At 50.9% G+C, this 27,614-nt stretch overlaps 1 protein-coding gene across 9 annotated transcripts in view; it reads right to left on the reverse strand.

Annotated features, from left to right (window-relative positions):
* Positions 1–7,264: 7,264 nt before the first annotated feature.
* Positions 7,265–27,614, reverse strand: part of KCNAB2 (potassium voltage-gated channel subfamily A regulatory beta subunit 2) — a 104,477-nt gene continuing 84,127 nt past the window's right edge. For 6 of the 9 annotated variants that reach the window (XM_019541182.1, XM_019541184.1, XM_019541180.1 and 3 more), the window contains 9 exons: positions 27,521–27,564; positions 26,113–26,199; positions 25,147–25,191; positions 19,122–19,207; positions 17,760–17,880; positions 15,798–15,892; positions 15,025–15,145; positions 14,539–14,627; positions 7,265–11,069 (listed from right to left, as the gene is read on the reverse strand). In XM_019541182.1, coding sequence (XP_019396727.1) covers positions 10,980–11,069; positions 14,539–14,627; positions 15,025–15,145; positions 15,798–15,892; positions 17,760–17,880; positions 19,122–19,207; positions 25,147–25,191; positions 26,113–26,199; positions 27,521–27,564 — 778 coding nt within the window. In that variant the 3' untranslated portion in view covers positions 7,265–10,979. The remainder of the gene's footprint in view (positions 11,070–14,538; positions 14,628–15,024; positions 15,146–15,797; positions 15,893–17,759; positions 17,881–19,121; positions 19,208–25,146; positions 25,192–26,112; positions 26,200–27,520; positions 27,565–27,614) is intronic. The other 3 variants (XM_019541186.1, XM_019541185.1, XM_019541179.1) reach the window with 1 other exon arrangement.

The raw sequence follows: 27,614 nt of genomic DNA on the forward strand, positions 1-27,614 counted from the left end.
CCCCACCTTTGGGGGGAGGCATCAATACATCTGTTCCACCCTCCAACTGGGGGGGGGTGAAAAACCCCCAGACTGAACCCCCCACCCCGCCAATCCTGAAGACAGCTAGCAGCTGGCAGGCAGCACACACAGAAGTTACTGAAGACACTGTGTTTTGAAACTTCTTCATCTGACCCCTCATGCAATGAGGAGTCAAATCTTCACCCAATCAGCCATTTTTAAGCTTTCTGCAGCTGTGCACTTGTGTTTGGTTGTGGCTATAAACTTTTTGTGGCCACATCAGGCAAAAATTGTCACTGCTGTTTGCACCCCTACGTCCTGCTTGGCACAGGAAGCTTTGTGCTTTTTCTTCTGAGTGCACTGTCCCCACAAAAGCTTGTACTTAGGTAGGCAAGAGGAGGTGTAGGGAGGGCAGTGGCTGCCTGTCAGCTTCACATGTAGGGTGTGAGGTGGGACAGGCATGTAGGGGAAGAGGGGACAGCTTTTTGGGGGGTGGAAAGTAACAAATCGGCTGAGTGGTGCCAGCTGTGATGTGAGCTGGGCCCACGGAGGGAATGAGGCCCCCCCCCTCCCCTGCTGCCTCCCCAGTTTATAGTCGGCCCCTGGAAGAGGAAGGATCTCCTAAGCTCTCGAGAGCCCTTCTCCAGGACGGGTGTGACAGAGCTGCTTGCCGCTGGGGACCCAGCCAGATCGTGCTCAAGTGTGCAAGGGTTAAACACAGTTCCCAGGGAAGGGGTAAGTCAAACCATGGCCGTGACTCAGCCAGAGCCTCTTCCCTAGGCCCAAGCCCGAGTTTCTGCAGCCTGTGTGCAGCACATGGCCAAACCTTGCACCAGGGTTTAAGTTAAGTTACTATAAGTAGGCTTACCTTCCCTTCAGCGGGGGTGGCTCTGTGTCCAGAAATGCCCTTCAGAGTGGACCAAGGCTGAGTGACTGCATTGTAGGGCTGGGAAAAGCTTCTAGGCAAGGCACCCCGTCACCTTCCTGCCCTGGGATGCAGTGTAGTGTGAATGTAATGCATGCAACAGCAGGAGGAACCAGGGGACAGGCTGCAGAGCTATTTGGACTGCAATCCCAGAAACCCCCAGGGATTAGGTGGGGGGTGGGCAAGAGGAAAAGGAAGCTGGAGTAAGGGCAAGAGAGAGCAGCGTGCACATGCAGCCTGGTCACCCCGCACAGAGGAGTGCGCAGCGGAGCTGGAGATCTCCCTGGCTCGCTCAGCTGGACTGTGGGCTGAAGGAGCTGGACTCGGACTTGGGGGCAGCTGCATGCTGCTGTTCGAGGCTCTAGGGACTGAGGGCTGGTTTGGTGACACCTTTGGAGGTGTGCGGGGAGAATTAAGGTGCTGAGTGTATGTTACCACAGGATTGATGTTTCTTTACCTTTTACCTGTTCCCTCCCTCTGGCCCCCTGGCTTGTGACCCTAACCACTATCATTTTCTATATAAAAGTGGGAAATCTCCCTTGCTTCTTGTGCCAGTTTCTGGGGCTGCAGGGTTGGCACAGCAGCAAGGGGAGGGCAGGGAGCTTGCAAAAAGGAGTCAGCAAGGAAGTGGAGTGGAGCAACAGCCCTTGGCAGTGGGGTCCTGTGCCTGCCAGCAGATGAGTCCTATCATCAGTCCATTGAGCAATGTGCAGATGAAATGCTGCTGGAGCTGAGCTGATTGCCCCGGGAGGGGAGCGGCAGCCTGTGTGGGTTCTGTGCCACTGTTGTGACAGTGGCATTTGCGTGAGGAGGGCCTCGTTTCCCATACTAGGCCACTGCAGGGTCCAGGCTGGTGCGCACATCTGTATCACAGAGAAGCAGTTGCCAGGTTGTTGATGGCCAGGACCCGGCTGCGGTAGTAGAGGTTGGGCAGGTGCTAGTTCCACCCATCTCATTGTGCCTTCGTCTCCTCACTGTGGCCTTACCAGTTCTTGGCTAGATCGGATGGCAGGCCTAGGAAAATACTCTGGGTTTTGAAGCTATCATGGCACCAGGACAGGCCTCCAAAAAAAGCCTGGGAAGTGGGGAGGGAGCTGAACATCAGCCCCATGTGCCCAGCAGAACCGTGTGAGTTTTAGCCTAGTTGATGCAGGCTAATACTGGAGTGGTACTGGTCACGATGTCTTACGGTTACTGAGAGCCCCTGTCTTGGGCAGCAGTGTGAACCCTCCTCACTAGCAGCTGACCAGTAGGAGCAGGCAAGGAAAGGAAGGATGAAGAGCAGCAGAGTAAGGACCCTGGACTTCAGAAAAGCAGACTTGGACTCACCCAGGGAACTCATGGGCAGGATCCCCTGGGAGGCCAGTCTGAGCAGGAGAGGAGTGCAGGAGACCTGGCTATACTTGAAAGAAGTCTTACTGAGAGTGCAGGAACAAACCATCCCAATGCACAGGAAGACTAGCAAGTATGGCAGAAGACCAGCTTGGCTTAGCAGAGAACTCTTCAGTATGTTAAATCACAAAAAGGAAGCTTATAAGAAGTGGAAACTTGGACAAATAACTCAGGAAGACTATAAGAACATTGCTTGGGCATGGAGGGATGAAATCAGGAAGGCCAAAGTGTAATTGGAGTTGCAGCTAGGAAAGCATGTGAAGGGGACCAGGAAGGGTGTCAACAAGTAGGTTGGTAGCAAGTGGAGGATCAGGAAATGTGTGGGTCCTTTAATGAGTGGGAGAGGCAACCTAGTGACGCAGAATGCAGAAAAGGCTGAAGCATGCAATGCCTTGTTTGCCTCAGTCTTCACAGGCAAGGGCAACTCCCAGACTACTGCACCGGACAGCACAGTTCAGTGGTGAAAGAACAGATTAGGGACTACTTAGAAAAGCTGGACGCTTACAAGTCCATGGGACTGTATGGGATACATCCAAGGGTGCCGAGGGAGTTGGATGAGATGACTGCGGAGCCAGAGACGATCCTAGCAGGGTGCAAGGCCTGGATGTGAAGAAGCCTGGGGCAATGGTGGTGGTGGGAGGGTGGCAAGAGGCTGAACGCAAAGCTGGCCATGGGGCGCGGAGTCACCAACACTAGGTGGGCCCTACAGGAGGGGCTGCGGCCACTCTGCCAGGGTCTGCGGGGCCCCCCAAAACATGGGACCCAGGGCAGTCACCCCAATTCACACCCCTCTTGGGACAGCCCTCTGCGGAGCCACTGACTGTCATCTTTGAAAACTCATGCCAATCAGGAGAGGTCCCGGATGATTGGAAAAGGGGAAACATAGTGCCCATATTTAAGAAAGGGAAGGAGGAGGATCCAGAGAACTACAGGCTGGTCAGCCTCACTTCAGTCCCAGGAAAAATCATGGAGCAGATCCTCAAGGAATCCATTTCTAAGCACTTGGAGGAGAAAAAGGTGTTTGGGAGCAGTCAGCATGGATTCACCAAGGGCAGGTCATGCCTGACCAACCTGATTGCCTTCTATGATGAGGCTCTGTGGATGTGGGGAGACTGGTGGATGTGGTGGATCTTGATTTTAGCAAGGCTTTTGATACAGTCTCCCATAGCATTCTTGCAGGCAAGCTAAGGAAGTATGGGCCGGATGAATGGACTGTAAGATGAATAGGAAATTGGTTGGCTCATTGGGCTCAGAGAGTAGTAATCAATGACTCGATGTCTAGATGGCAGCTGGTATCAAGTGAAGTGCCCCAGGGGTCGGTCCTGGGTCCGGTTTTGTGCAATGTCTTCACTGACGACTTGGAAGATGGTATAGAGTGCACCCTCCGTAAGTTTGCAGATGGGGGGAGTAGTAGATACAATGGAGGGTAGGGGTGGGATTCAGAGTGACCTAAACAAATTGGAGGATTGGGTCAAAAGGAATCTCATGAAGTTCAACAAGGATAAGTACAAAAGTCCTGCACTTAGGATGGAAGAATCCCATGCACCAGTACAGGCTGGGGGCTGACTGGCTGGGCAGCAGCTCTGCAGAAAAGGTCCTGGGGGTTACAGTGGATGATCAGCTGAATATGAGCCAGCAGTGTGCCCTTGTTGCAAAGACGGCTAATAGCATACCGGCCTGCACTGGTAGGAGTGTTGCCAGTAGGTCAAGAAAAGTGATTATTCCCCTTTATTCAGCACTTGGTGAGGCCACATCTGGAGTGCCATGTCCGCTTTTGGGCCCCCCAGAGAAAGGATGTGGACAAATTGGGGAGAGTCCAGCAGAGGTCAGGAAAAATGGTAAGGGGGCTGATTTATGAGGAAGGACTAAGGAAACTGGGCTTACTTTAGTCTAGAGAGGAGAAGACTGAGGATGGATTTAATAGCAGTCTTCAAGTATCTGACGTGGGATTCGAAAGAGAATGGAGATAGGTTGTTCTCAATGGTAACAGATGACAGAACAAGGAGCAATGGTCTCAAATTGCAGCAAGGGAAATTGAGGCTCGATATTAGGAAGAATTTTCTCACTAGGAAGGTAGTGAAACTCTGGACCAGTTTACCCAGAGAGGTGGTAGAAGCTCCATCCTTGGAGGTTTTCAAAACCTGGCCAGACAAAGCTTTGGCTGGGATGATCTGGTTGAGGCTGGATAATCCTGCTTTGAGCAGGGGTTCAGAACAGATTAGTGGTCTCCAACCCTTTTATGGTGAAGATCACTTTTTGCAAGTAAAGGGCTCCCCAGGATCTACTGCCCCCCCCCGCCCCCTGCTCCAGGAAACCCTGGACCATGGAGTGTCCCAGACCTGGCCAGGCCAGGGCACGATTCCATTTCTGTGCCGTGGCTATGCTGAGCCATGCCCGTCTGGCGGGCAGACGAACATAGCCTCTGCCGGGCTGCTCCCAGCAGTGGGAACCCCCCCCAACACACCTCTGGACTTCAGAGACTTCCAGACTCAGCCAGGCCGCAGGGCCCAATGTCACATTTGTCTGGCTGCCAGGTAGGCATGGCTCAGTGCAGCTGCAGCACAGAAATGGGATCAGGTCCTGGCACGGCCAGGTCTGGGAAACTCCAAGGTCCAGGGGTGCGTGGGGAGGGGCTCTCGCTATTGGGTGCAGCCGAATAGGCCCCGGGGAGCCATTCCCCTCCCCGACCTGTGCTCCAGGTGCAGCAGGCAGCCTGCAGCAGCAACTGCCTTGTCTGAAGCACAGGTGAGGGGGCACAGGTTGCTGGGGCCTTCGCCATGCTCCATCCAGTGGCAAGAGCCACTGCCCCCCCCCCCGTGTGTCCCTAGACCATGGAGAGTCCCAGATCCAGCCGGGCTGGGGCCTGGTCCCACTTGTGCTGTGCCTGTGCTGAGCTGCTTCCCCCCAGCAGCCAGACAAATGTGGCATCAGACCCTGTGGCCTGGCCAAGTCTGGAAGTCTCTGCAGTCCAGGGGGGCCCATGCCTCCCTCACCTTGTGCTCTGGGCATAGCGGGCAGCATACAGTGGCAGCCACCTCCCCCTGGAGCACAGGTGGGGTGCATCCCCCTCCATGCATCCCTAGATCACGGAGACTTCCAGACCCAACTGGGCCGGGGCCCTACACCATGTTTGTCTCACTGCTGGGCGGGTGCAGCTCAGGGCAGCCATGGTACAGAAGTGGGATTAGCCCCGGCTTGGCTGGGTCTGGGAAGATTTGGTCATTTAGGGGCATACAGGGGAGGGGGGCTCCTGCCGCTGGATGCAGCCCAGCAGAGGCCTCGGGGGCCTGTGCCTCCCCTACCTGTGCTTGGGATGAGGTGGCTGCTGCTGTGGGCTGCCTGCTGTGTCCCGAGCATGTGGAGGGTGGGGTGGGGGCACAGGCCCCTGGTGCCTCTGCCAGGCTGCATCCAGCGGTGGGAGCCCCGCATGCCTCTGGACGACCAGATCTTTCTAAACCCAGCTGGGCTGGGCCCACCTCCACGAGTCCTCGCTGCTGTGTTGAGCTGCACCTGCACATAGCCAGCTTGCAGCAGAGCTCAAGGTGCAGTGGCAGTAGCCTCTGCTGCCTCTGCCCTCACAGCGATGGTGAAAGCCCTCTCCTCCTCCCTGCAACCCTGGAGGAGTCCCCTGGGCTCCAATGCTCCCACTACCCGGCTGGGCTGGGTCCCTACATACCTTTCCCTGCTCCTGACTGGGCTGCATGGTCAGTTGCTTGTGGGGGCCTTGATCTGGCCCCTGCCCCTTCCCTCCCGCACAGATTGACCTGCTGGGGCTGGGGGCAAGTGTGCACATGCACACATGCCAAGCTCTCCCCCAGCCCACGGTTGACCAAACGAGGCTCTGGAATCTACCTGATCAGGATTGACAGGTTAGTGACCGCTGCACTAGATGACCTCCTGAGGTCCCTTCCAACCGTAACGTCTTTGCTTCTACCCCATCTTAGAGACTCTCCTGAAAGATGCACAGGAGTCTGTGCTGGTGGAGGGAGCTGTGTTGATGTGTGTGGTCCCTCAGTTCCTGGCAGGGTGCTAGGTGGTTGAGCAGAGTGTGAAAAAAGCCCATGGTACAGGATGGCTTGAGATATTCAAGATACAGATGCAAACCAGTTGTAATTGGTCTTGACCATTGTATAAAAGGAGAATTGTAAATCAGGAACTTTGTAGTGGCCTGGAGGGGCCTGCATGGTGTTGTGCCAACAACCTTGCCACAGGTAGAAAAGCCTTAACTCCTTGTCAGATGCACTTATTAGGGCAAAACGTTTTAGGGCTGTGCTTGTAGACAATTGACCAGGCCAAATCTTTGCCACTGAACTGAGCTTGTGGTCTTCTTTAAGGTGTTGGAATCTCCTGGCTGCACCTCCGTCAATACCACAGTACTGCCCGGCCCAGGACTGGGGAGGCCCCTTTTAGGAAATTGCTCTACCCTTTGCAACGCAGCTGGAAAGGGAGCTGTGGCTGCTGCACAGCTCAGCTGGAGAACCACTCTTTTTGCAAGTCCCTGAGACCCAGAGGGATTCTGCAGCCTGTGGCACTGGGTCTCAGCCAATTCCCATTCCCCATATCAATTGTAGGAGGCTGAAGACGGGATAGCTGGAGGGAAAGAGGGAAGGTGGAATCACCCCATGCCTTAGCCCATGGTGGGCAGACAGCCCCTCCAGAGGGCAAGGTGGGAGTGGTCAGGGATGGGGAGGCTTGCTTGTGCCATAGCAAGGAGAGGACCCCAGCTGTGTTTATTTCCTTGTGCCTGAACAGCTTGAGGAAGCACTTACATGCTGGCAAATAGGGTACAACCAGTTGTGGACAGGGAGGGTTCACATACACAGATGCTCCTGCAGGAAGTCCCCACTATTGTGACGCTAAGGTATCACCCTCCCTTGGTGGGTTGCTGGCTTCTGGGAGCAAAATGTTCAGAGGCAAAGCAGGCAAGAAAATGCCCATCCAGACAAATAAGGCTTGTAATTTAATTGTCATTCCTTAAATACAGGAGCTGGGGAACATCTGAATCTTCATTCAGAAAGAAGTACAATGCATTCAGCAATCTTGGTCTATAGGTTTTGCAGTTAGCTTGATAATCACAGTCTCTCTCTCAATCTCTACAGATACAGATAAAAAAGTAAGCATTTTATTTACATACATGGATTTAATGTAAGACAGGGGAATAACCACCCCTGTTCTTCAGAGGCCGGAGGCAGTGACATTGTCAGGGCAGGCAGCAGGGCCCCCAGTATGGAGATGAAAGCACAACCTCCAGTGCAAGGAGCGCTCGGGGACGCTATCCCCCCATGGCTCTTTCTTCCTGGGGGAAGCGGAACTTGTCCGACAGCAAACACAAGGAAGCAAAAAGTAGATGCCCCAGTGCAGGGCACAGGGGTTTGGATGGGAAAGGTCACTCAATGCTGAAGTGAGCTTTGTGAAGGGACAAGGGCTAGCTACAGAACATGCTGGATCCTGGTGCTGGTTCCCCACCTATGTCATTCTCCAACCTGTTAAATGGATGGGTGCAGCACTGCTAAAACAGCCCCTGGGACACCATCACTTTTGGGCAGGAGATGGCAGAGCTTATTCTCAGAGACTGAAAACCAGCACTGTCAAAGGTCTGACGAGAGCACAGTGCACAGACGGGTTTAGCCTACGGATGGCTGATGGGCACAGAGACAGAAAAATGCCTGTGACACACAAGGCAGAGGCAATGCAGGTCCCTAAGGGGTTGCTCTGGCCCAACAAGTCTGCACCTAGGCACATTTTCACCCACTGATTCAGCACAGCTCCTCTGGGACCATGACATTAGCTATGGATATTCTCCTTTATGGGTTTATGAGATGGTCACCCAAGGCACAGGGCTAGTCTGCTCTGAAAGGGTGAGCAGACTGGAAAAGAAGATGGCAAATAACAATACTTACTCTCATGGAAACCATCTGCCTTTTCTTGTTACCTACTCTGCTGGTCTGAAAACTGATGTGCGGCCACTCCAGTGAAGCAGCAAAGAAAAGCAACTGGGCCTCATGTTCATGGAAGAGGCCAGGATTTACTTCTTGGACATAACTCAAAACCCAAACTCACAGGGGCATGGAAGGTCCTAGCTTTCTCTGACAGCTCCTGGGACAAGCCCAAAGCCACTGCCATGCATGAGGAGATACCCACATTCCCCATGCCAGGAGTAGCTTGTTGTTCCCAAAAGAGAACAATCTATTTTTCATTTTCATTGTAGACTGAATTTTCATTGTATAATGTAAGGAACAGCTAGCTGTAGCTGGTCTGGAAGATGCTTATCCACCCTCAGTGCTACTCAGCATGGATCAGCCCCCTGGCTCCTAACCTGAGCGGACGTATCAGTGATTGAAGTTGAGTGAATGGAGCTGGAGGGCAGCAGATGAAGACAAACACTGCAGTCACTGCAGGGAAGCTGTCTAGGGTTGTGGGGTGTACTAAGGATTGAGCTGTACCTGGAGCACCAGAAGGGACCCCAATGCCTGTGAAGCTGGGGCCACGAGCATTTGTAAAAACACAGAAGATCAGGTTCAGAACACTGCAAAAAGTGACTGCTGCCAGGAAAAAATGCATTTCCCAGCACAGCTGCTATATCCTTATTCATTGGTATTGATCTCCGTTTTTATGAAAGATTCACATTAGATATGCTTCTCTTAGCCTTAAGTGCTTGAATAATTTTGTGCCCTTGGATAGAGGGCAGGCTGAATCTCAGATACATTTCTATGCTCCCAAGCATTCACTTTTTTCCTAGGGTACAGAGGTTACAAGGAAATGAAATCTTGCAGCAGAAACCACTAATCCACAGCTTTGTGCAGTGTACTGTAAACATCTGTGGCTGTGACATCAAGTCCCCTGCTGTGAACCACTTTATTTGACAGCACCTAAGGAGCAGAAGCATCCCAAAGGGATTGCTTGAAACAGCAATGAAATGCAGTCCCCCCTGGAACGGTATGTGGCAGCAGTCCCAGCGGCACAACACAAGAGTGCGGGACAGGAAGTGAATAAACATGCCACGTGCTTGTTGACTATCATCATCCCAAAATCCATCAGTAGTTACCAGTGATCAGAGCATTCTAATGACTTGCCCAATTTCTTGCTGTGCTCATGCTCTTTCTGTGATGAGGCTAATCTTTAGAAGAGAATGGGGAAATCAGCTGTCTGGGAAGAAGGAATAAGCTGTTCAGTGTTGCTAAAATCAACACTTCCCTCATTGTTACCAGTGCAGGGAGGGGCTGAGTGAAGGATGTACACACAGACTCAGGCTGAATGCTAGGGGATGTTGGTCTCGTGCTGTGGCTGCCAACATGTTGGGTATTCGGAACAAGAACGTGTGTGTACAAAGACAGATGATTCTCAGCAATACACCTCTTGCTGCTGGATTTCAATCGCTCATTTCCACTTTTTGTGTACAGTTGGCAATGATGCTTGACAATTGTCCTCTAAACACACACAAGCTAAACTCCTGTCTGCTCCAATGCTTGACTGAGGCAAGACAAGCTCTTTCAACTTTATCATAATAAATTCAAGGCAGCTATGAAAATCAGGCAGCTAAAACTAGAGCTGAATGCATCTTGGACAAAGATTACCAAAAGGACTGGATTCTGAATTACAGCAAGCACTAAGAACTAATCTGGAATGTAAAAAAACATAAAAATGCATGAAATACATAGCATAATGAAGCATGAAAGAGATCCATGTTATGTTACCAACTCCCATTTTGTGCTTTTTTCTGCCAGTCAGAGCGATTCTCAGGTCAGTCAGTGCCTTCGGAGTCAGTGCACCACTGCCATTTCAGAACAGCCACATCATCCAGTCCATCCTCAGGGATGCTCCCAGTGAAGCCAACTGAGACCAACAGAAGCTTGGGCTGAATAGAGACTACAGGACATGGCAAAGCAAAAAAGCCCACTGAATGGAACTGAGTGGGCTCCAGGCTTGTGCCAGATCCACTGTGAACATCAACAGCATTGCAAGAGGGCAACATTAGGCACTGGAAATAAATACAATGTACCCTGCCAAACTGCGCGACCCAGAGGGGCGAGGGAGCGACTGGCTTGCAGATCAAAGGCATTCACAGCTGCTGTCAGCGGTCTGGATGGTTCACGTTGAATAAGAGAAAATAAAAAACAAAACAAAGCACATGAAAGAACAGGAACAGTCAGGAGATGCATGCACTAGTCCAAAACAACTGTTTCTAACCTGCCTAGGTGTTATCACAGACCAGTCCTCCAAGCTCATATTAGCCAGATCCCTGTGAAGCCAGCATCACCATTTTCTTTTCATAATAATTCTTCCAGTTAAGCAGTACATAGGCTAAGTTGGAATATTCAAGCAAACTGCATGGGAGCCTGAATTCATGGAGGACAGTGGTGCTGCGCATGTTTGAGATGGCTTCTTCTTTGAAAAAGGAAGCGCAGAGGCTAATCATTTGGGGGGGGCGGGGAATGATGGCTTTCACGCTCTTCCCAATCTGTGACTTTTCTTGCATTAAAATAAATGTTATGTAAGAAGCATATGTTGTCTTGCAGCGATATTTTAAACAATTTCTCTAGAACATCTTGACATGATGGACTCTTTGATGCAAACCACACTCTTCACTTTGCTTCAATAAAGCTTAAGCAAGCGAACAGGAGACTCGAAGTTAACAGTGAGTCCAAGCAGACAGTACGAACAATTAGGATCGGTAGTCCTTTTTGCTGTATGGTTTATTGCCCAAAATACTATCAATCTCGTGTATAATGGAAGAGGACAATTTTGGAAGAACCTGGACATAAACAAACAAACAAAGTTAAAAGCGAAGGTGACCTTGCTCTTTAACTGTACCTGACAACCTGCACGATTTGAAGTGAGAGTGCCCTAAGAAAATCCCCAAGTTTGGCGTATGAACTCTGAGCTTTGCTTTGTGGTCTTGAGAGGAGTAGGGAGAGAGTAAGGAGAGCATGAACTTGGGAAAAGTGCAAGAGAGTCATAGCAAAATACACCCAGCTGCACGTAGTGTTTGTAAGAGCTATGCAGTGCCAAATGCAAAACCCTTCTGAGTTCACTACAAATGCATATAAAAACCAGCAGCACCTACTGTGGGATACCTGGCACCAAACGTTCCTTAAATCCAAATTTATCCTTTTACTGTAACAAACATAATAACAATTGAACAACTGACAAATGAAAGCCTGACAGAAAAGAAAGATGTTAAAAGTTGCAGCATCTATCTATATACACATTATATTTCTCCTTGGTAGAGCATAAACTGATAACCAGCTTTACCATTCCTGATACTCCTTGTATCCTAAGTCTGGTGAGCAGCAGATTGACTCCACCTTCTCTGGAGCCTCTGGATGGATCCGGTGTGCTTGTATCACTTCTTCCTCCCAGCCAGTGCTCAGAGCAGGATGCACGCCTCTATGGCTCTCTACCAGCAGGAGACAGAGCTCACCCAGGCCTGGTCAGTCAGTGTTTTCAATCAGATGGTCTGTTGCAGTACCCCAGATTCTGCTTCTGTTAACTGAGTGTTGCCTCAGACCACACCCTCAGGGTCCAACTCCATACACCCTCCAGCCTGCTTGCTAGGATCCCATTTTTTTCCCCTCCCCTTAACCTCAGTGGTCTCTCCTTGACTGCCAGCAGCCACCATCTCTCTATGGAGCATTCTCAAGATGGTCTGGTTGATCTTACCAAGATGGAGGCTGTGGCAAAGTGGGAACTCCCTGACTAGCCACAGTGCTAGTCTCCTCACCTGTTTCTGAGCACGCCGCCTGCCCTTCTCTCCTGCCATGCCTTGATGACACATAATTAAGATGTTAATTAGGTGGAAGAATGCCCTTTGAGTGCCCTGGTCTCCTGGGCCTATGTATGCAGCTCCAACCACCCCTATACTGCTTCCTTGGTGCCAGGCAGCAGAGTGCTGCCTTCAGCTCTGCTGGCCTGAATCTTAAAATGGCCGCTCATCAGAGCTGGACCGCACCTGCCTGTTGCTCTTAAGGCTCTTCAAGTGGCAGACACCAGAAGTGCTCTGCCACACACCTTCCTCCCTTTGAATAGTTCCTGGGGGGAGGTTCCCCTGCTGCTCTGCCAAAACAGACTCCTCTCAAAGCCTGTGAAAGTCCTTGAGTGGTGAGCACCCCCAAAGGTGCTCCGCCACAGGGGCATTTTGAAAAGATCTCCTATATAGTATAGGGATGGAGAGAGGTGGGGGGAGGGAGGGCAGCAAGACAGCCAACTGCAGGGAGGCTCAGGATCACTAGACTGACATGTCACAGTTTGTAGGATGCAGCACCTCAGGACCACAAAGCAAAGCACAGAGTTCTTCAGTTTGGAAAGGAAAAGGCTGAGGGGAAGGATATGATAGAAGTCTATAATCACAAAGGGTATGGACCAAGTGAACAGGGAACTATTGTTCTCTGAGTCCCAGAATACTAGACCTAAGAGACACCCACTTAAATTAGAAGACGACAGATTTAAAAGTAACAAGAGAAAGTACTTTTTATGCAGTGTGTAGTTAACTTGTGGAATTCACTGCCACAGGAGGTAGTAGAGGCAGATAGCATAGCCAGGTTCAAAAACGGACTAGACGAATTAACTATGATAGATCTATTAATATGTGTTGAATGGAACAGTTGAAGATGTTTCTTCGGCATCTCTAAACCAAAAACGGTGGACGCCAGGCAGGGTAATGAACAGGGGACAGATCACTTTAAACCAGGCGTGGGCAAAATATGGCCCATGGGGCAGATCTGACCTGCCAAGGGGAGCAGCCTCGACCATGGCATGTATGGCTGGTCCTGCCACCACCAGGCAGGACCAGGAACCACTGGGCTGGGGCAGTGTGGTAACTGCACTCAGCTTCGTGGTAGCCCCTGCAGCAGTGGTTCCTTCCAGCTGCCGCCACTAATGTCACTGCCACCAATGGACCTGGCCCTGTTGCCCAGAAACCCTGGCTTGGGCAACCCACACTCACTGCTGCAGGCACCAGATGCAGTGGGTGGGTAGGGTTTCCATGGAGACTGGCCTGGGACCCCCCTGTGGGCAGGATGCGCTTGGCTGGGCAGATGGGATGGGCTTACAGGTTGGCAGGGAACAGCATCTGGGAGTAGGATGGGTGGGCAGGTGGTGCCAGGGCTGGGATCGCAGGGTGGTGGCAATGCAGGGCCAGGGCCTGGGGGAGACAATGCAGAGCCTGGGGGAGAACAATGATCTGCTGCCCACGTGTCCCTGCAATGAGCACCAGTTCCACGAGCAGAGGCATGTGAAGAGCAGATTGTAGCTCTCTCCTGTGCCCTGGCCCTGCACCCAGACCATCCTGCTCCCCACCCCTTCATGACTCCATCCCATCACCCAGCTGAGCATGCCCTGCCCACAGGAGTCCCAGACCAGTCTTCATGGAGACCCCGGGCTGGGATTGCCAAGTGGTCACAGTGTGGGGCTGGACCCCAGGACAGAGCCAGTTAGGGAATTTTGATGAACTTTGGTGACTGGGTACAGGGGGGAGTAGGAGGGGTGCTGACCCAGCCTGACACAGCTCACCAAAACTCCCTAAGTGGTCCTGCAGCCAAATAATTGCCCATCCCTACTCTAGACCTATCCAGTTCAATGCTTTCCCTTTAGCATCCACTTCTATCACTGTTGGAACAGGATGCAGCCTAGATCATTGGTCTGACTTAGTATGGCCCTTCTGATGTTTGGATTCTACAAAACTGGTGTTGTGCCTTGCAAAACACAGGCTTCACCTGGAAACCAAAGGCAGACAGAAAAAAAAATAGCAGAAACTCCATGAAAACCAGCAAAACACCAAAGGACAAGTAAACCCTGGAATTCTCATTCTCTTATCACATACTATTAATCTGCTAGAAGGGTGAATGGGTCAAACAGCTGGTTTCTCATTATTTTGAATCAGTTAAAGCAGAAATAACATTTTCCATAGCAGACTAAGGACACAAACAGAAGCTTACTGTCAAAAGCATGAAGATTTCTGTTTGGCGTCACGGTTTGTAAACCTTCTCTTTTCTGATTCATCCCTTGTAATGGTCAACATGATCACCTGCAGCACCAGTGGCAGTTGCAAAATGCTTCTGGCCAAACAGTATACTGCAACTGCTTTAACAGATTCATGTAATGTAACTCCAGAGCTGTGTATAGAGTTAGTTTCCCTAATACTCCAAGCAAGCAAAAGATCCTTCCTTAACTGGTTGGCAAGGAAAAGTTACCTCAGAAAAGTTGTACTGTATATTGGGACTGACCTGTATTGCTCCAATATTCTCCATTAACTGGTCTGCATTGGAAGCACCTAGCAACACTGAGCTGACTCCTTCATTTCTCAGACACCAGGCTGGAGTGACAAGAAAGGGGATGAGAATAAGCCGGGAATATTCACTAAAAAACACAGTGCTTCTGAACTCAAGCAAGGGAGGCAGAAACAGCCCTTTGTTTTCTGTTCATAAGGCTAAGTCCTGCAGCTCCAGCACCACATTGCCAGGTGCTCTGTGCAGTAGCAATCACCAGTGGGCTGGTGTGACCAGGGGACATGCAGGGGCAGCAGGGAGAGAAGGGAGAAGTGCCTTAGCAGGGAGGGCACGGTGGATGGGCTGCTGCAGCTTTGGGCACTGGCATTTCCTTGCTCTGAAGTTTGCCTGCCCCAGTGGAATCTGAGGAAAAGGAGGGTGGCCAGGAAGTGCCCAAAGAAACCCCTGGCTATGCTCACTCCCTGCACCCTGCAGTTAGCTTACCGATGGCGAGCTGGGGCAGGGTGCAGCCCAGCCGTTCTGCAATGGCCTGCAGCTCCTTCAGCTTGGCTTGCTGCCTCCTGCCCTCTTCACTCAGGATCTTGTCTTTCAGCCACTGATACCCCTGTCCAAGGAGACACACAGAGAAAAAAGGGGATGGTCTTTTATAAGGAATGGCAGCAATACAGGGGGCTCGTAAACAGTGTGAGCAGTTGGTTGGAGGCAGGAAGGGACAGTCGGCATGACCCAGTTCCTTGTGGGCCAAATTCAGCCCCCTCTGAAGATGAAAATGGACTGACCAGGTGGTGTATTGGAGCTGTGCATGCTGGGCACTGCAGACCAGAACTGCTCAAGCACAATGGTCTGAATGGGAGGGGGTTTGCATTCTACTCTTCATGGCCCTTGGGCTGGGAGACACCCCAAAACACTAGCACTAGAAACTAGGCACATAAAGCTTCCTCCAAGGAAGAAATGATCCAAGCTCAACCAACATGAAGCAAGGTCAAATTCCAGCACTGAGGTCCACAAGTGGGGCAGCCTGCACAGAGGAGCATGGAGCATTACCCTAGTGGCATACATAGGTAGTGCCAATGGCATATGTGGGCACCATTCAACCACTTCTTTGTAGGATTCTGTTGCAAAACCAGCATCAAGCAGGAAACACGCTGGCCCCATGGCCAAAATTAAATGTATGTGTTAGTAAGGGGACAGTGCTCCCTGCCAGCCTCCCTCTACCTCAGGGAGCCCAGGCAAGTCAGATACAGCCCCTTCCTCACCTTCAGGGAAGCCCTGGAGTAGGGGGGGATGCCACCATCATATTTCCCAGACACGATTCCACAGGCCAGTGGGGACCAAGTCATGGCACCGACTCCTGGGAGGAGAGGGGAAAACGTTTCTTGATAGCATGTCCAGCTCCCACTATCAGTGCAGATGCAGGGAATGCCACTGGTCACACCCCTGGCTCTTACATATCAGCTTCCCTGCCTGGTCTTAGCACTCCTTGCTAATCATTGCTAGAGAACCAGATGTTTCCCTTGGAGGCAAATGGGTCAGATCCCAAATGGACCAGCCCTACAGCAGCTACCTGCTCTTTGGGGCAATGAGGACAGAACATGGGTGCTGCGCGGAAGGTTGGAGTGGGACAGAGTGCAGGTGACAAAAGAACACCTGCCTGACAAAATGGGGTACTTCCCTAACCTCCTCAAAAGAAACCCCACTTCGGAAGCCCTCTAGTCTTTGCAGGACTCCAGGCCTAATGACAACAGGAGATTAGTTACGGGAACAACAGAACTAGAGACACCAGAGCATTACTTCATATGCACAGAATAAAAAAAGAACCAGCCTTGACAGCATTCCATGGCTGGGCTCAGTCTCCTATGATGCCAGGTAGGCTGGCCCTGTTTCCAAGCAGTGGCACATGAGCAGTGATAATCAAGTACAGCTGAGGAGAATCACTGTTTTTGGAAATGGCATTTGACTGTACTAGCTCCTTTACTGCCACGTGGCCCCTTGTGCAGTACCACAGTACAGATGGTACTGCTGGTGCCCTGCACCCATGTGTTCTGGGGAGAACAGGAGCAAAGTTCTCTGCAGATGGGTTTGTTTAGCAGGGCAGTTTGAGGGTGCACAGATGGTCATCTGACAACAGGGAGCCCACTGTCCACACAAAGGGCTGGGCAGACCAAACTTCCCCCTGCAGTGCAGATGTGCTATTTGCAAGTAATGTGCAGCCTGGCCCAGGCCACACACAGAAACAGAGCAAAAGCCTCCAAGGGAAGCAAACAGGGGGACTCTAAATATAAGCCACAAAGTCTATGACTGGCCCACCTTCATCTGGTTCTGCTTCCTGCACACTCCAGCTGGTTTGGTGCTTGCAGAGGCGTGCATGTACATGCACCAGACACTCTGGCTTGCATGGGTACATCAGCAGTGTGCCATCATCCAAAAAAATGCTAATTAGGACATGAATCCAGATGCATAAGAGACTTTCAGAAGGGCAGCAGCACTAGGCACCTGCTCTGGCACGAGAAGCATGGGGTTACAGTGGCACTCTGAGGATAAACCAGTTTAAAAGGACCATGGCTTCTTCATGTCCAGGAAATGCTCCACCCTGACTAAGCCCCAGGTCTGCAGCTTGGAGACCCCAGCAGGAGGGCGGGCTGACTCAGCTGAGCAGGAATTCGGTAAGGCCAGCTTTGTGATTGGCCAGAGACACCAACTCCCACACCATGAGTGTTGCGGGTGGGTGCTTGCTGTCGCAGAAACGAGGATGAGCATTGTTTTTTGCAACAGAAACTGGGAAGAAAACACCCTGCAGACATAGCACTTGGCATTCCCCAAATCTGAGCAATATATTAAAAGACGTTAGAAGTGTACAAGGTTAGGACTGAGCTCCAATGGGAAGAGTCTGAGATGTACCAGGAATACTGACAACAGTTTTGCAGACCTTATCCCCAAGCCTTCTGCCAACAGGGCACAAGGGTCCTGGCTGGCTCTGGTTCAACAGGGGAGCAGTCTCCTCCCAAGCCAACTGCCAGGACATCTGAAGCCCAAGTGCAAGCCTAGGGACCAGTGCCAGGGCCTGGACATCCCAGAGAGTGGAACTGAGCAAACGACTGAAAGACTGCCCAGCCCCAGCCCCAGCCAGACCGGGAACACTCTGATCCCCTTTGGTTCAGGGAAGCACCTGGCTGCCCGCTGTCAGCCACTGCATCAGAGCCAGGCTCAAGAGAACACACCTATCTTGTGAAAGAGCTCAGGCAGCTGCACCTCCACCTTCTCTCGCTGGAACATGTGGTACTCAGCCTGCTCACAGATTGGTGGGATGAGGTTGAATTGCCGTGCCACTGAGTAGGCTTCCTGTAGACACAAAGGCCAGATAGTGTCAGCTTCATCCCCACTCCCCCTGGATGGGGCTGCTCCCCAGGCACCTCTGTCCCACACTCCTTTCTTTCATCAGAATAGAAGCCCCCATGGTTGCCCTGCCTTTGGCTCGGGCCCTCTATGACCCATCTCTCTAGGGGCAGAGTTCAAGCTCAGCAGAGGAAGAGCCCACCCTTCACAGCAGAAACAACCACTAACCATTGCTACAGCAATGCAGCGTGCTGAGCAAGGTTGAACCATATGGCTCAGTCTCATGGGAAGGTTTCCCACTGGCTGACCCCACTGGGAAGATGGTCATGTACTTCCCAGGGTGCAAGATAAGGCTCAGCATTTTTCAGTGGGGGCACCTAGGCCCAGCCTGCAGAGCTCTGCTGGGGTTCTGCTGACATATACCCAGGCTGGTTTTGACAGCACCAAATCCACTGGACTCATGATTGTTAGTTTGGGCTAGCAGATGTCCAGACTTGCCCAATGCCTCCTGAGACGCTGAGGCAACATACTGACCCTGTGCTAAGCTGAGTGTGTTTGCAGATACCAGTTGGAAGGGGACAGTAATGACTGAAGATGAGTGCCTTGGAAAGTGTTGAGTCTCCAATGCACAAATCTAGCTGGAAACCCTGTTCATTCACCCGAGTGGCTGAGCAGATGGAGCCAGCAGACAGCACAGGAGCACGGAAGTGCTGAAGGGAGAAGCGTCTTACTGATGCAGCTCCTGCCAGTGTGGGGAGGGGAGGGCTCTGGACAGAGGGAGCAGGGAGTTAGAGGGTAGCCCTGGGCAACTGTCAAGGGCCTTGTGCCACATGCAGTGACTACAGGATGCTGCCTGTCACTCACCCTAACAGCCGCACTAGAAAGGCCACTGCTGTGTTGGCCCCATGCCCTGCCTGTGAATTTACTTCCTTGACCAGTTAGGGAACCCTTTCCTCCTGCAGCACAAACGTGGCATGCACCAATGAGCCCTCCTATCCCATCTAAACATAATTAAGGCTAGAACACATCTGCAAGCATTTGGCTTCCAACAGCTCCTGTCGGACCAAATCACTGTCAGCTTAGCGCTTCACTCGGAACATAACGCAATAGAGGCAGCCTGTGCTAGCAGCTGCAGCCTGCGTGGTCTCCACTCAGCGCCAGCAACAAGCTGCAGCTACACACAGAGAACTGGTCTATGCTGCTTTCTCCAGAGCTTCTCTGCCAGCACACAGACACAGACACAGTACCATGATTTCCATAGAGCTCCAGCGCGATGTTCCCCAGTACATGGCCATCCCCTGGTTGATAACGTGGGTCATGGCTCTCACCGTCTCTGTTAAAAAGCAAGGGGGGAGGTCCAGAGGCAGAAATGTGAGAGAAGCAAGCAAAGTGGGGAGTGGTGCAGTCAATAAAGGCTATGACACCAAGAGGGAAGGGGGTTGGTACTGCACAGACATCTTGCAAGCAGTGTACTTCCAGACTGCAAACACGGTGGCAGGCCGTTTACAAGGGAATTGAAAGTAAAACAACCCACCAGAGAGACTGCTCTCAGAATGACTCCCCCAGATTGATGACTATTTCCCATAGGCTCCAAAAGAAAAGAAAAGGAAAAAAAAAGGAAAAGAAAACCCAGGAGTTAAGGTGGAAGGTGGTGTGTTGGAGCTGAAATGAGGGGGAAGGGAAAACTGAAGTCATGTAAGTTATGAGGACAAGAGTATCGGGCTGTACTTTGTTAGGCCTTTTTTTTTTTTGAGAAAGAATAGGAATGGCATAGAAAAGAATAACCATTTGCAATGGACCAGAGAAATGTAGGGAGGTCACACTCAAACAATGAAATGCAGCACATCAGACACCACCCACATTCACAGACATTTACGATCTCCTGTGAGGATGGAGAAGGGCCACCTGATTTACAGCACCCATGTGCAGAGTGAAAAACGTTTCCCTCCAGATCCCACAAAAAGCAGAGCTACAGCCAGATTTTCCACTTCTTCTCAATGGAAAACCAGGGCAGCTGCATCTTGGTGATGGAATACTAACAGCAGGGGAGGCTCAACAAAACAAGGGGGATGTTTCCAGGAAACCAAGTTCTTTGGGGACCAGGGTGAGGCTCCTGGCTTGTGAGTGTGTCCATGAGTGGAAGAGGGGTCTGTAAACAGCAGAGTATTGGGGTCACTGTTGATACTTCCCAGTTATGCTTCAAGGCAGAACCTTCAGCATTGCTCTGTTGCAGAGATTTATTAACCCAGCTCAGAAATACACTGGTGGAAAAGCTGATCAGAACTGCCTGGGTAGGAAGAGGAGAGCTCAAACTCTTCCCTGGGGCAGCTGGAAGCAGAACTCAGAGAGCCAGGAACAGAAGTCACAGGAGAGCTGGCACTGGAGGAAATTACAGTGGTTAAAATCAACCTCCTCTCCAGCTCTGCCTGCGACTCATACCTCCTGGAGATTTCAAAGATTAATACTAATTAGGAAAGTAATTAAAAAAAACATTGCCTATAAAAACAAAACAAAACTAAGGAACAAATTTTCTTACAAAAGCCTTGAACAAAACAAATACAGATTGTAGGAACCCAGCACATTAGTTTGGTCCCAGAGTTCATGTTGCAACTTAAAGCAACTGAACACTTGGGTTTTCACTTGTGACTACTAGATAGGGATTTTCACACAGCACTTCCTGAAGGTGCTGATGGTTTGTAGTGGATCCAGCAGGGATATCAAGGAAAGGCAGCTATAATAATACATTGCTTGCAAGGTTGATTGCAAAAGTGTAATAGAAACAAAAGCTTGTGAACAAGTGTTTCTAAAAAAGCAATCCATCAACGACTGCCTGGAAAACAAATCTAATATAACTAAGTGGGATGTGTGCATGCATAAAATGCATCTGACCACAGCCAAGTGTGCAGGCAGACCATCCTCACCTCTTGCCTCCCTCAAAGCAAGAAAAAAAAAATGCTACTTTGTGAATGGATACCTGTGTGAACACAACACCCCAGGTACGTGCTGAAGAATGGGAATGCAAAGCTTGAGGCTCCCCAATTAGCATTAGCTCAAATCTTACAAATGGCTACAAATTTGGGGGCAGAAGTTGAGATAGTCATAGCTTGCTCTGCAGTGGAGGGGAGTGCCTGCAACTGCACATCCTGGGGAATATTCAGCTTACAGGAACAGGAGAGCTCAGGCATCCAGCTGGACATCAGGGGCTCAAGAGTCACCCTTCCAAGCTGTGTTAATATGCTTAGCCCTTGAGTACCCCTGACCCCATGCAGTGTGCAGCACTTGTGCAGGTGTTCCCATAGCTAATGCTGAGAGGACTTTCCTAGAGCAGAAAAGGCTCTGCCCAGCCCGACTTCTTCCTCCTGGAGTGCAGGAGGCACCCTGCAATCTCAGGGCACCGCTCTTGTGATGTTATCACAAGAGTGGTGGTTGTTCAGCAGTGCTCTGCTAACTTATGCCAGCAGTTCTTGAAACTGCCTCACAGGAGTGCTCTGCAGCAGCTACTCTAGGGCCACTGACAGATGTTTGGTTAAAGGCGCGATGGAATTTGATGCCCAATCCCAACAATGGCGCCTCCTCTCATGCTACATGTGCATGGCAGGAAGCACAGCTGTGGGACTGGGGATCAATCATGACATTGCCGGTGTAGGGGGAGCCCAGGTTCATGATCCCAAGGCTCCCCTACACTCCCACAGGTGGGAGCCAATCAGCTGACTGGGGCTCCTAGCTGCGGGAGCATCTGGGAGCCAAGTATTTGAGTGCTGGCTCCCTGGCTTGGAGCGCCGATCAGCTAACTGGCACTCGCAGAATTGGGAGTGCACAGGAGTCCTGAATGGCTCTGATGTGCTCCCAAGGCTGAGGCTGCCGGCCATACATTAAATTTAAGGCACACTGGGAACCAGCCACAATGTTATTAATAGGGATTCTGATTTTCTCCATTTAAAAAATCCAAATTCTCTGATTTAAAAAAAATCCTAAATTCGCTGATTAAAAGCCCCCAAATCTGCGTTTTTCTACAATTAAAATGAAATGCCACTATATATAGAGGTATCAGTTGAAAACATTCTTTTATTGCTATATTTACAATTTTAAAGCAATTTGGAAGCTTACCAGTGTCTCAAGCATTATAATAAAATAAATTCTAAATACCTATATATTTTGGCATTTTATTTTGTTTTTCTTATCATGGAAAATCAAAGTCCCCTATGCCCCCTTCACTCACCAGGATGCAGGTCCAGCTGTGGTTGCCCCCCCTTGCTGCTTTGTGGTGCTGAGCTGCCCTGAAATGCCAGTGACCTGCCCTTGCCCTTGCCCCTCACTCCTGACCTACAGTCCCCCACCATCTCATCCTTGCTGGTGCCCCTCACTACCAACTTACAGGCCCCTGGCCCTGCTGGTGCCCCTCATTCCCGACCCATAGTCCCCTGCCCCGCCAAGCCCTGCTGGTGGAAGGTCCCTAGCTGCCCCTGAGGACTATAGGATGGTGGTCTGTGGGGACACAGCAGAGATGGCCTCAAGAATGAGGTGCATGCAGTGTGCCTCAATGTGGAAGCACAGGGAGTGGCTGGGGCACCACACACTGCCCTGCGCTGCTGGCTGGGGCTAGGGTTGTGGTGCAGCAAGGAGAACCAGTGCTTTGTTCCACAGAAGCAGCGCCAAGCTGAACGTGGCTCTGGCCTGGGCCATGCTGCAGGCAGCAGGAGGAAGACAAGGGGTCCTGGCAGTCTCTGTCCTGCCTGGACTGGAGTGTGGCATCTGCAGTGAACGGAAAACCCAGATCCCTGGCTATTACACGTATTTTGTGCAATAACTTTGTGGCTTATTCCCTGTTTTTCACACTGAATGAATGTTTGGCCAGGTCATTACTTAAAGGACCAGTTAATCATGGGTAACATCTGTCAGTCTAGTACGTGCAGAAAGAAGTCCCACCCCAGAGCCAGCTCTGTGACACTCTGCTCCATGTAGCAACTTGCAGAGCTGCACCTGGGCCTGCAGCCTTAGATGTTGAGAACTGAGGAAATACAGGTCCCCCTCTCTAAGAACTGGAAGAACTTCTCTGGAAATCTCTAAGGTTCAGACCATGCTGGGAGCTGAAATGCTCCCAGCTAGAGTATTTTAGGAAAGTGAGCACAGGGCAGCAGGAGAGAACAAATGAAGTTTCAACTGATGTATAGTGTGGTGTGCCAAGAAGTCAGGTCAGAGGCGAGGCACTCCTAGTCTCTTTTCAAGGAAAACCCATTTGGGGCACGGCAAGAGGATCCTCCCAGCCCAGGGCACTGGGGATGAAATCCTGACCTCACAAAAGTCAATGGAAAGTGCATCATCCATTCTGAGGGGGCCACGGAGTTCACCCTGTCTCTACAGCTGCTTGTGCAGTTCCTAGCCACAGTATTCTTTCTGCCACAGCTGGAAGAAGAAAAATGTGATCGATGTGCACATACTAAGCCAGGAGGCTTCAGAGGATCACATGGAGCAGGCCACTTGTGGGCCTTTTTCTGCTGCCCTCCTTTCTCCATAGCCCTCCTCTCTGGCTCTTGTCTGGTACTGTCTGAACTTAGGCTATGAGCTCTTCAGGGGCAGAGCCTTCATCTTTCATTTGTAATGCACGTCTATGGTGCCACTTTTAGAGTAACTGCACTAGTCATATTACCCTTTGATAAAGTACATGCAACAACTGAAAAGTGTTTGGGAGTCTCCACTGCCTAGCTAACATACAAATGCCCCATGTGACTTCGGGATGTGAAACCAACTGCTAGTATGTACCTCTGCTTGCCGTTCATTTTAATTTTTAGAAACACTGTTGGGGACTATTGATCAAGACCTTCAGCCAAGTCTGAACCATGCAGGCTGAGACACAAGCCAAGGCATCAACTCATGCCAAAGAGAAGCAGAAAGGAAACAAGTCATACCAGGCTTAACGTGTCCATTGCATGCACTGACATAGTGCGACAGTTAAGCCGAGCATGGGACTTGTGTGAACAAAAGGCTCCTATGAAAATAAAATTGGGCAGGTAGGTAGCAGCTCTTGCACAAGGTCACCAAACATTACACAGGAAAGGAATAATCCATCATGAGCGGAGAAAGGAGCAGCTGCCAGAGCTGGGCAAAATGTTCAGTCCATTGGGAAAAAAAACTCTACTCCACTCTGTAGCAGACTGCCCACGTCATATTCATTAGCTGCACTCCACTTGCCACTTTAATTTAAGGAAGGATTCCATCTGCATGGAGACAGGAGACTTACAGCATCTGGACCCCGGCAAAATAATGCCTGAATAACCACATTGGAATGTGCTGCAAGTCAACTGCAAGCAGGCATCTGGCTCAGTCATTAAGAGGAGTCAGCATTCTGGCGGTGCCTGACCCACTCCTGTACCTTTTCAAAGCTGGGACTGCAAAAACGTTCATTTCACACATGCATGCAAACCAGTCAGCTCTGAGCCAGCTGCGCCTGTTTCTGCAGCTCACGAAAGGGCGCACCCAGGAATAGCAGCTGCCTCAACTTCATTATGGGGAAGCTGACTTGTAATGGACCCCGATGCTGTTGCTCTTCATTTAGATTTGGTCACTCAAAATTTGCCACTGCGTGGAGTATCGACACACAGAATTTTGCCCAACCCTAGTACATGTTTTTTGTGCAAGGCCAGGCAGCATGACGAGGGGAGAAGAAATCAGAGTCCAGGGAGCCAATAAAATGACAGCTTGGGGAGCCAATTTGCTTCTAAGCCAAGTGCACGGGCCAAATGAACAGCACTGATCCTGCCCCCTGGATTTCAGGCTAGATAGGCACATAGACCTGAGCACTTCCAGTGCCAACACCACCACTGCTCTTCTTCCCTTGTCTGGCTGATTTGTTCACCCTTATCCCCCAACTGTTCTCCTCCAGCATCACGAGGGTGTCAGGGATCAGTACCACGTTACTGCACGAACCAATATGCCAGGTTTAAGGCAGAGTTTCAAACAGGCTTGATCTCCTGTGATACAGGCAGGCATATTTGAAAATGGTGTGTCATGCATTGACTGAGGAAAGGAACCAAAGAATGGGATGACAATGGCTGGAGGGAGGGGGAGGGGAAGAGCTAACAACTATTTTTCTTTTTTCTTTTTACTTGCAAGATGTTCCCAAGGGCAGTGGTTATTATTTTTTTCCCTTTGTGCATTTTATGGTGAAGTTTGTCATCAGGGGAAAGGAGATAGTTTAAATAAAAATACAGAGGCCATCCCATAAAATGCTGCTTGGACACAGAAGTCAATATTCGGACTGCGGGTACGATGTACCTTCTATGATGAATGTTCTTGACTTGGAAGAACTAAATGGGTCCCCTGGTGATAAAAGAAAGATTTAAAGAGACCAGAGTTTACAGCTGCTGGCACATTACAATGAAGGCATGACAAAAGGGCACGGGGCTGGAGGAGGAATAAACCACCCATACAAATCTGTTCCTGGAGTGGAGCACATCCTGAGAAGGCTCCTCAGGCTGGGGGATGGAGGGGAGTTACATGGCAAGAGCTTTTTAAAAAAAACATTTGACTGACACTGAACATATCAACATATGAAACAATTGCTGCGTGAAAAGGAAAAACACAGCATATGTGAAACCCATCACAAGGAATCAGGATGAAAGAACACAAATGACAAAAGGTAAAATGCAAAAAAATAAGGTTCTTCACTGGTTTTATGATTAAGATGCTAACAAACAAGGCATGGACTCTCCCTGCACACAATGAGCCAGTCAAAATCTTTTCATAAAACAGGAAAAAAAAATCCTGGATGCAAAAGACCAGCTTACATCCAGGAGGCAGGAGGTGCTGGCACAGCAGCTTGAGAAAAGGTTCTCAGACAGAGGAGAGATGTACACCTTGTCCAGAGCCCCAGCATCAGGGGACAGGCCCCAAGAGGTCCAGGATAGCATCACAGTCAGGCCTGGGAAGTCTAAGCAGGCGTGTTTCCCCATGGCACAGAGAAAGGGGAAAATACTCCAAGGATCCTGCTGGCAGGCAATGCTCTATTACATAGAGGAGGGAGGGAGGAAAGGGGAGGACAATTCTGAAAAATAAAGCTAGGCCCAATTTTGGACCCCCAGACCTGTCTGCTCCCACTCGCTGGCACCCAAAACAGCACAGGCCACCTGAGCACCGGGGTGACCGGGGTGGATGCTGTGGCTAGCACAGCAGGCTCTCTGCTGTTTGCTGCCCAGGACTCAGCTTTCAAGACCACCAGTAAGAGCTGGTGTCAGGACCTACCTTCCATTGGGGTGTTGGGATCTGGTCTGTTTGCAAACACCACATCCACATACTCCAGCTGCAGCCGCTCTAAAGAAGCCTTCAGACCTGGGAAGGAAGACACGGACACAAGACATGTCAGGCATATTGCCCTGCTGGGTACCCGACCTTTCCCGTGCCCCCATCCAGGATCGCAAAACATTTGGAAGGCGCAATCAGAGGTTCATTCAGCCATCCCCTGGGGTTGGAAGGGAAGTGATATTCCAAGGACACGGCCCTTGGGTACGGGGCTGGCACTTCATTCTGAGACGATCCCACAGGTATAAGAGCACTTTAGGCCAGGGGACTGTGATGTGCTTTTGGCTTTGTGGCTAGCCTTCACCCCCTGCTCCTCTTGCAGAAAGAGCAGCCCTACACTCATGCTCTTGGCTGAGAACTAAGAGGAAAGGAAAGGGGAAACAGAGTCAGAAGGTGGAGAGGAGGGAGTTACAGACCCTGCATCATGAGCAATGCAAGCAGCTGCCAGCACCAGGCCCAGCCTGTTTGTACTACACAAGATTATGAACACACCCAGACAGTGCCCTTCCCTTCCCTGCCCAGGCCATTTCATTTTGTGGTTGGTATCTGAAAGAGAACTTGACTCAGGTCAGCCAGGATAACCCCTACAGTCTCTCTTCAGTGTCACCTGAGTGGGAGTGCACTGGGCCCCTTCCCAGGAGAGGGAAAGCACATAGCACAGGGGTGTAAGGCTCCATTTCCCAGCAGCCTCTGCCTCTGTTGCTCAGGCTGTCTGTGTTGCTCAGGCCAGAAGCAGCAGGGCCATGACAGCATGGGGTCTCCCCAACCAGCTGGGTTCAGGTTGGTCTCCATGGAGACCCTGGGTGCTAGGGCCATCATGGCTCTGCACTGTAGCGGCCCCGCCCTCCTGGGGTCTCCTTGGAAACTGGCCAGAGCAACGTGAGCAGGGGCTGCTGGGAAATGGAGTCCGCTGTGGGCCAATCTCGCCCCCAGGCAGGAGTTTGCCTGCCTCTGACATAGCAGCAGCTAAGGCCAGGGAATGGCAGGACACAGCAAAAGCAGTCAGGGAATTATCCACAGGGACAGGCTCAACTACAGCGCAAGTGAACGCTGTGTTTGCTAAGCAATGTCTCTGTATCTGCTCCTGACTCACCCAGCAGGAATGTCCCTAGAGCCCCCTCTCCTGCGGCTGCATGGGGGCCTCTGGGTATCTTCCTGCTCTGCCCTGCACTCCTTTACCTAAACTGGCCATTTTCAGTCTTGCACTACAAGCTGCCCCATCACTGACATTCTGATCTTAGTATGAATGAGTAGCTATGACCCCAATGCGGGGAAGCCCATGAGCTCAATCAGGTGCCTTCCTGGCTCAGGGCCATCTACAGGATGCAAGCAGCTGCACTCTCTCTCTTACCTTCTATGATGTGTTTTCGGGACAGCCCCCTCTCTGTCTCTGCTCTGAAACACAGGAGAGCCATATTTAGAACACAGAACACTACCAGAACACA

Source organism: Crocodylus porosus, unplaced genomic scaffold (genome assembly GCF_001723895.1).
Source record: "Crocodylus porosus isolate Cpor-Errol unplaced genomic scaffold, CroPor_comp1, whole genome shotgun sequence".
NCBI classification, from domain to species: domain Eukaryota; kingdom Metazoa; phylum Chordata; order Crocodylia; family Crocodylidae; genus Crocodylus; species Crocodylus porosus.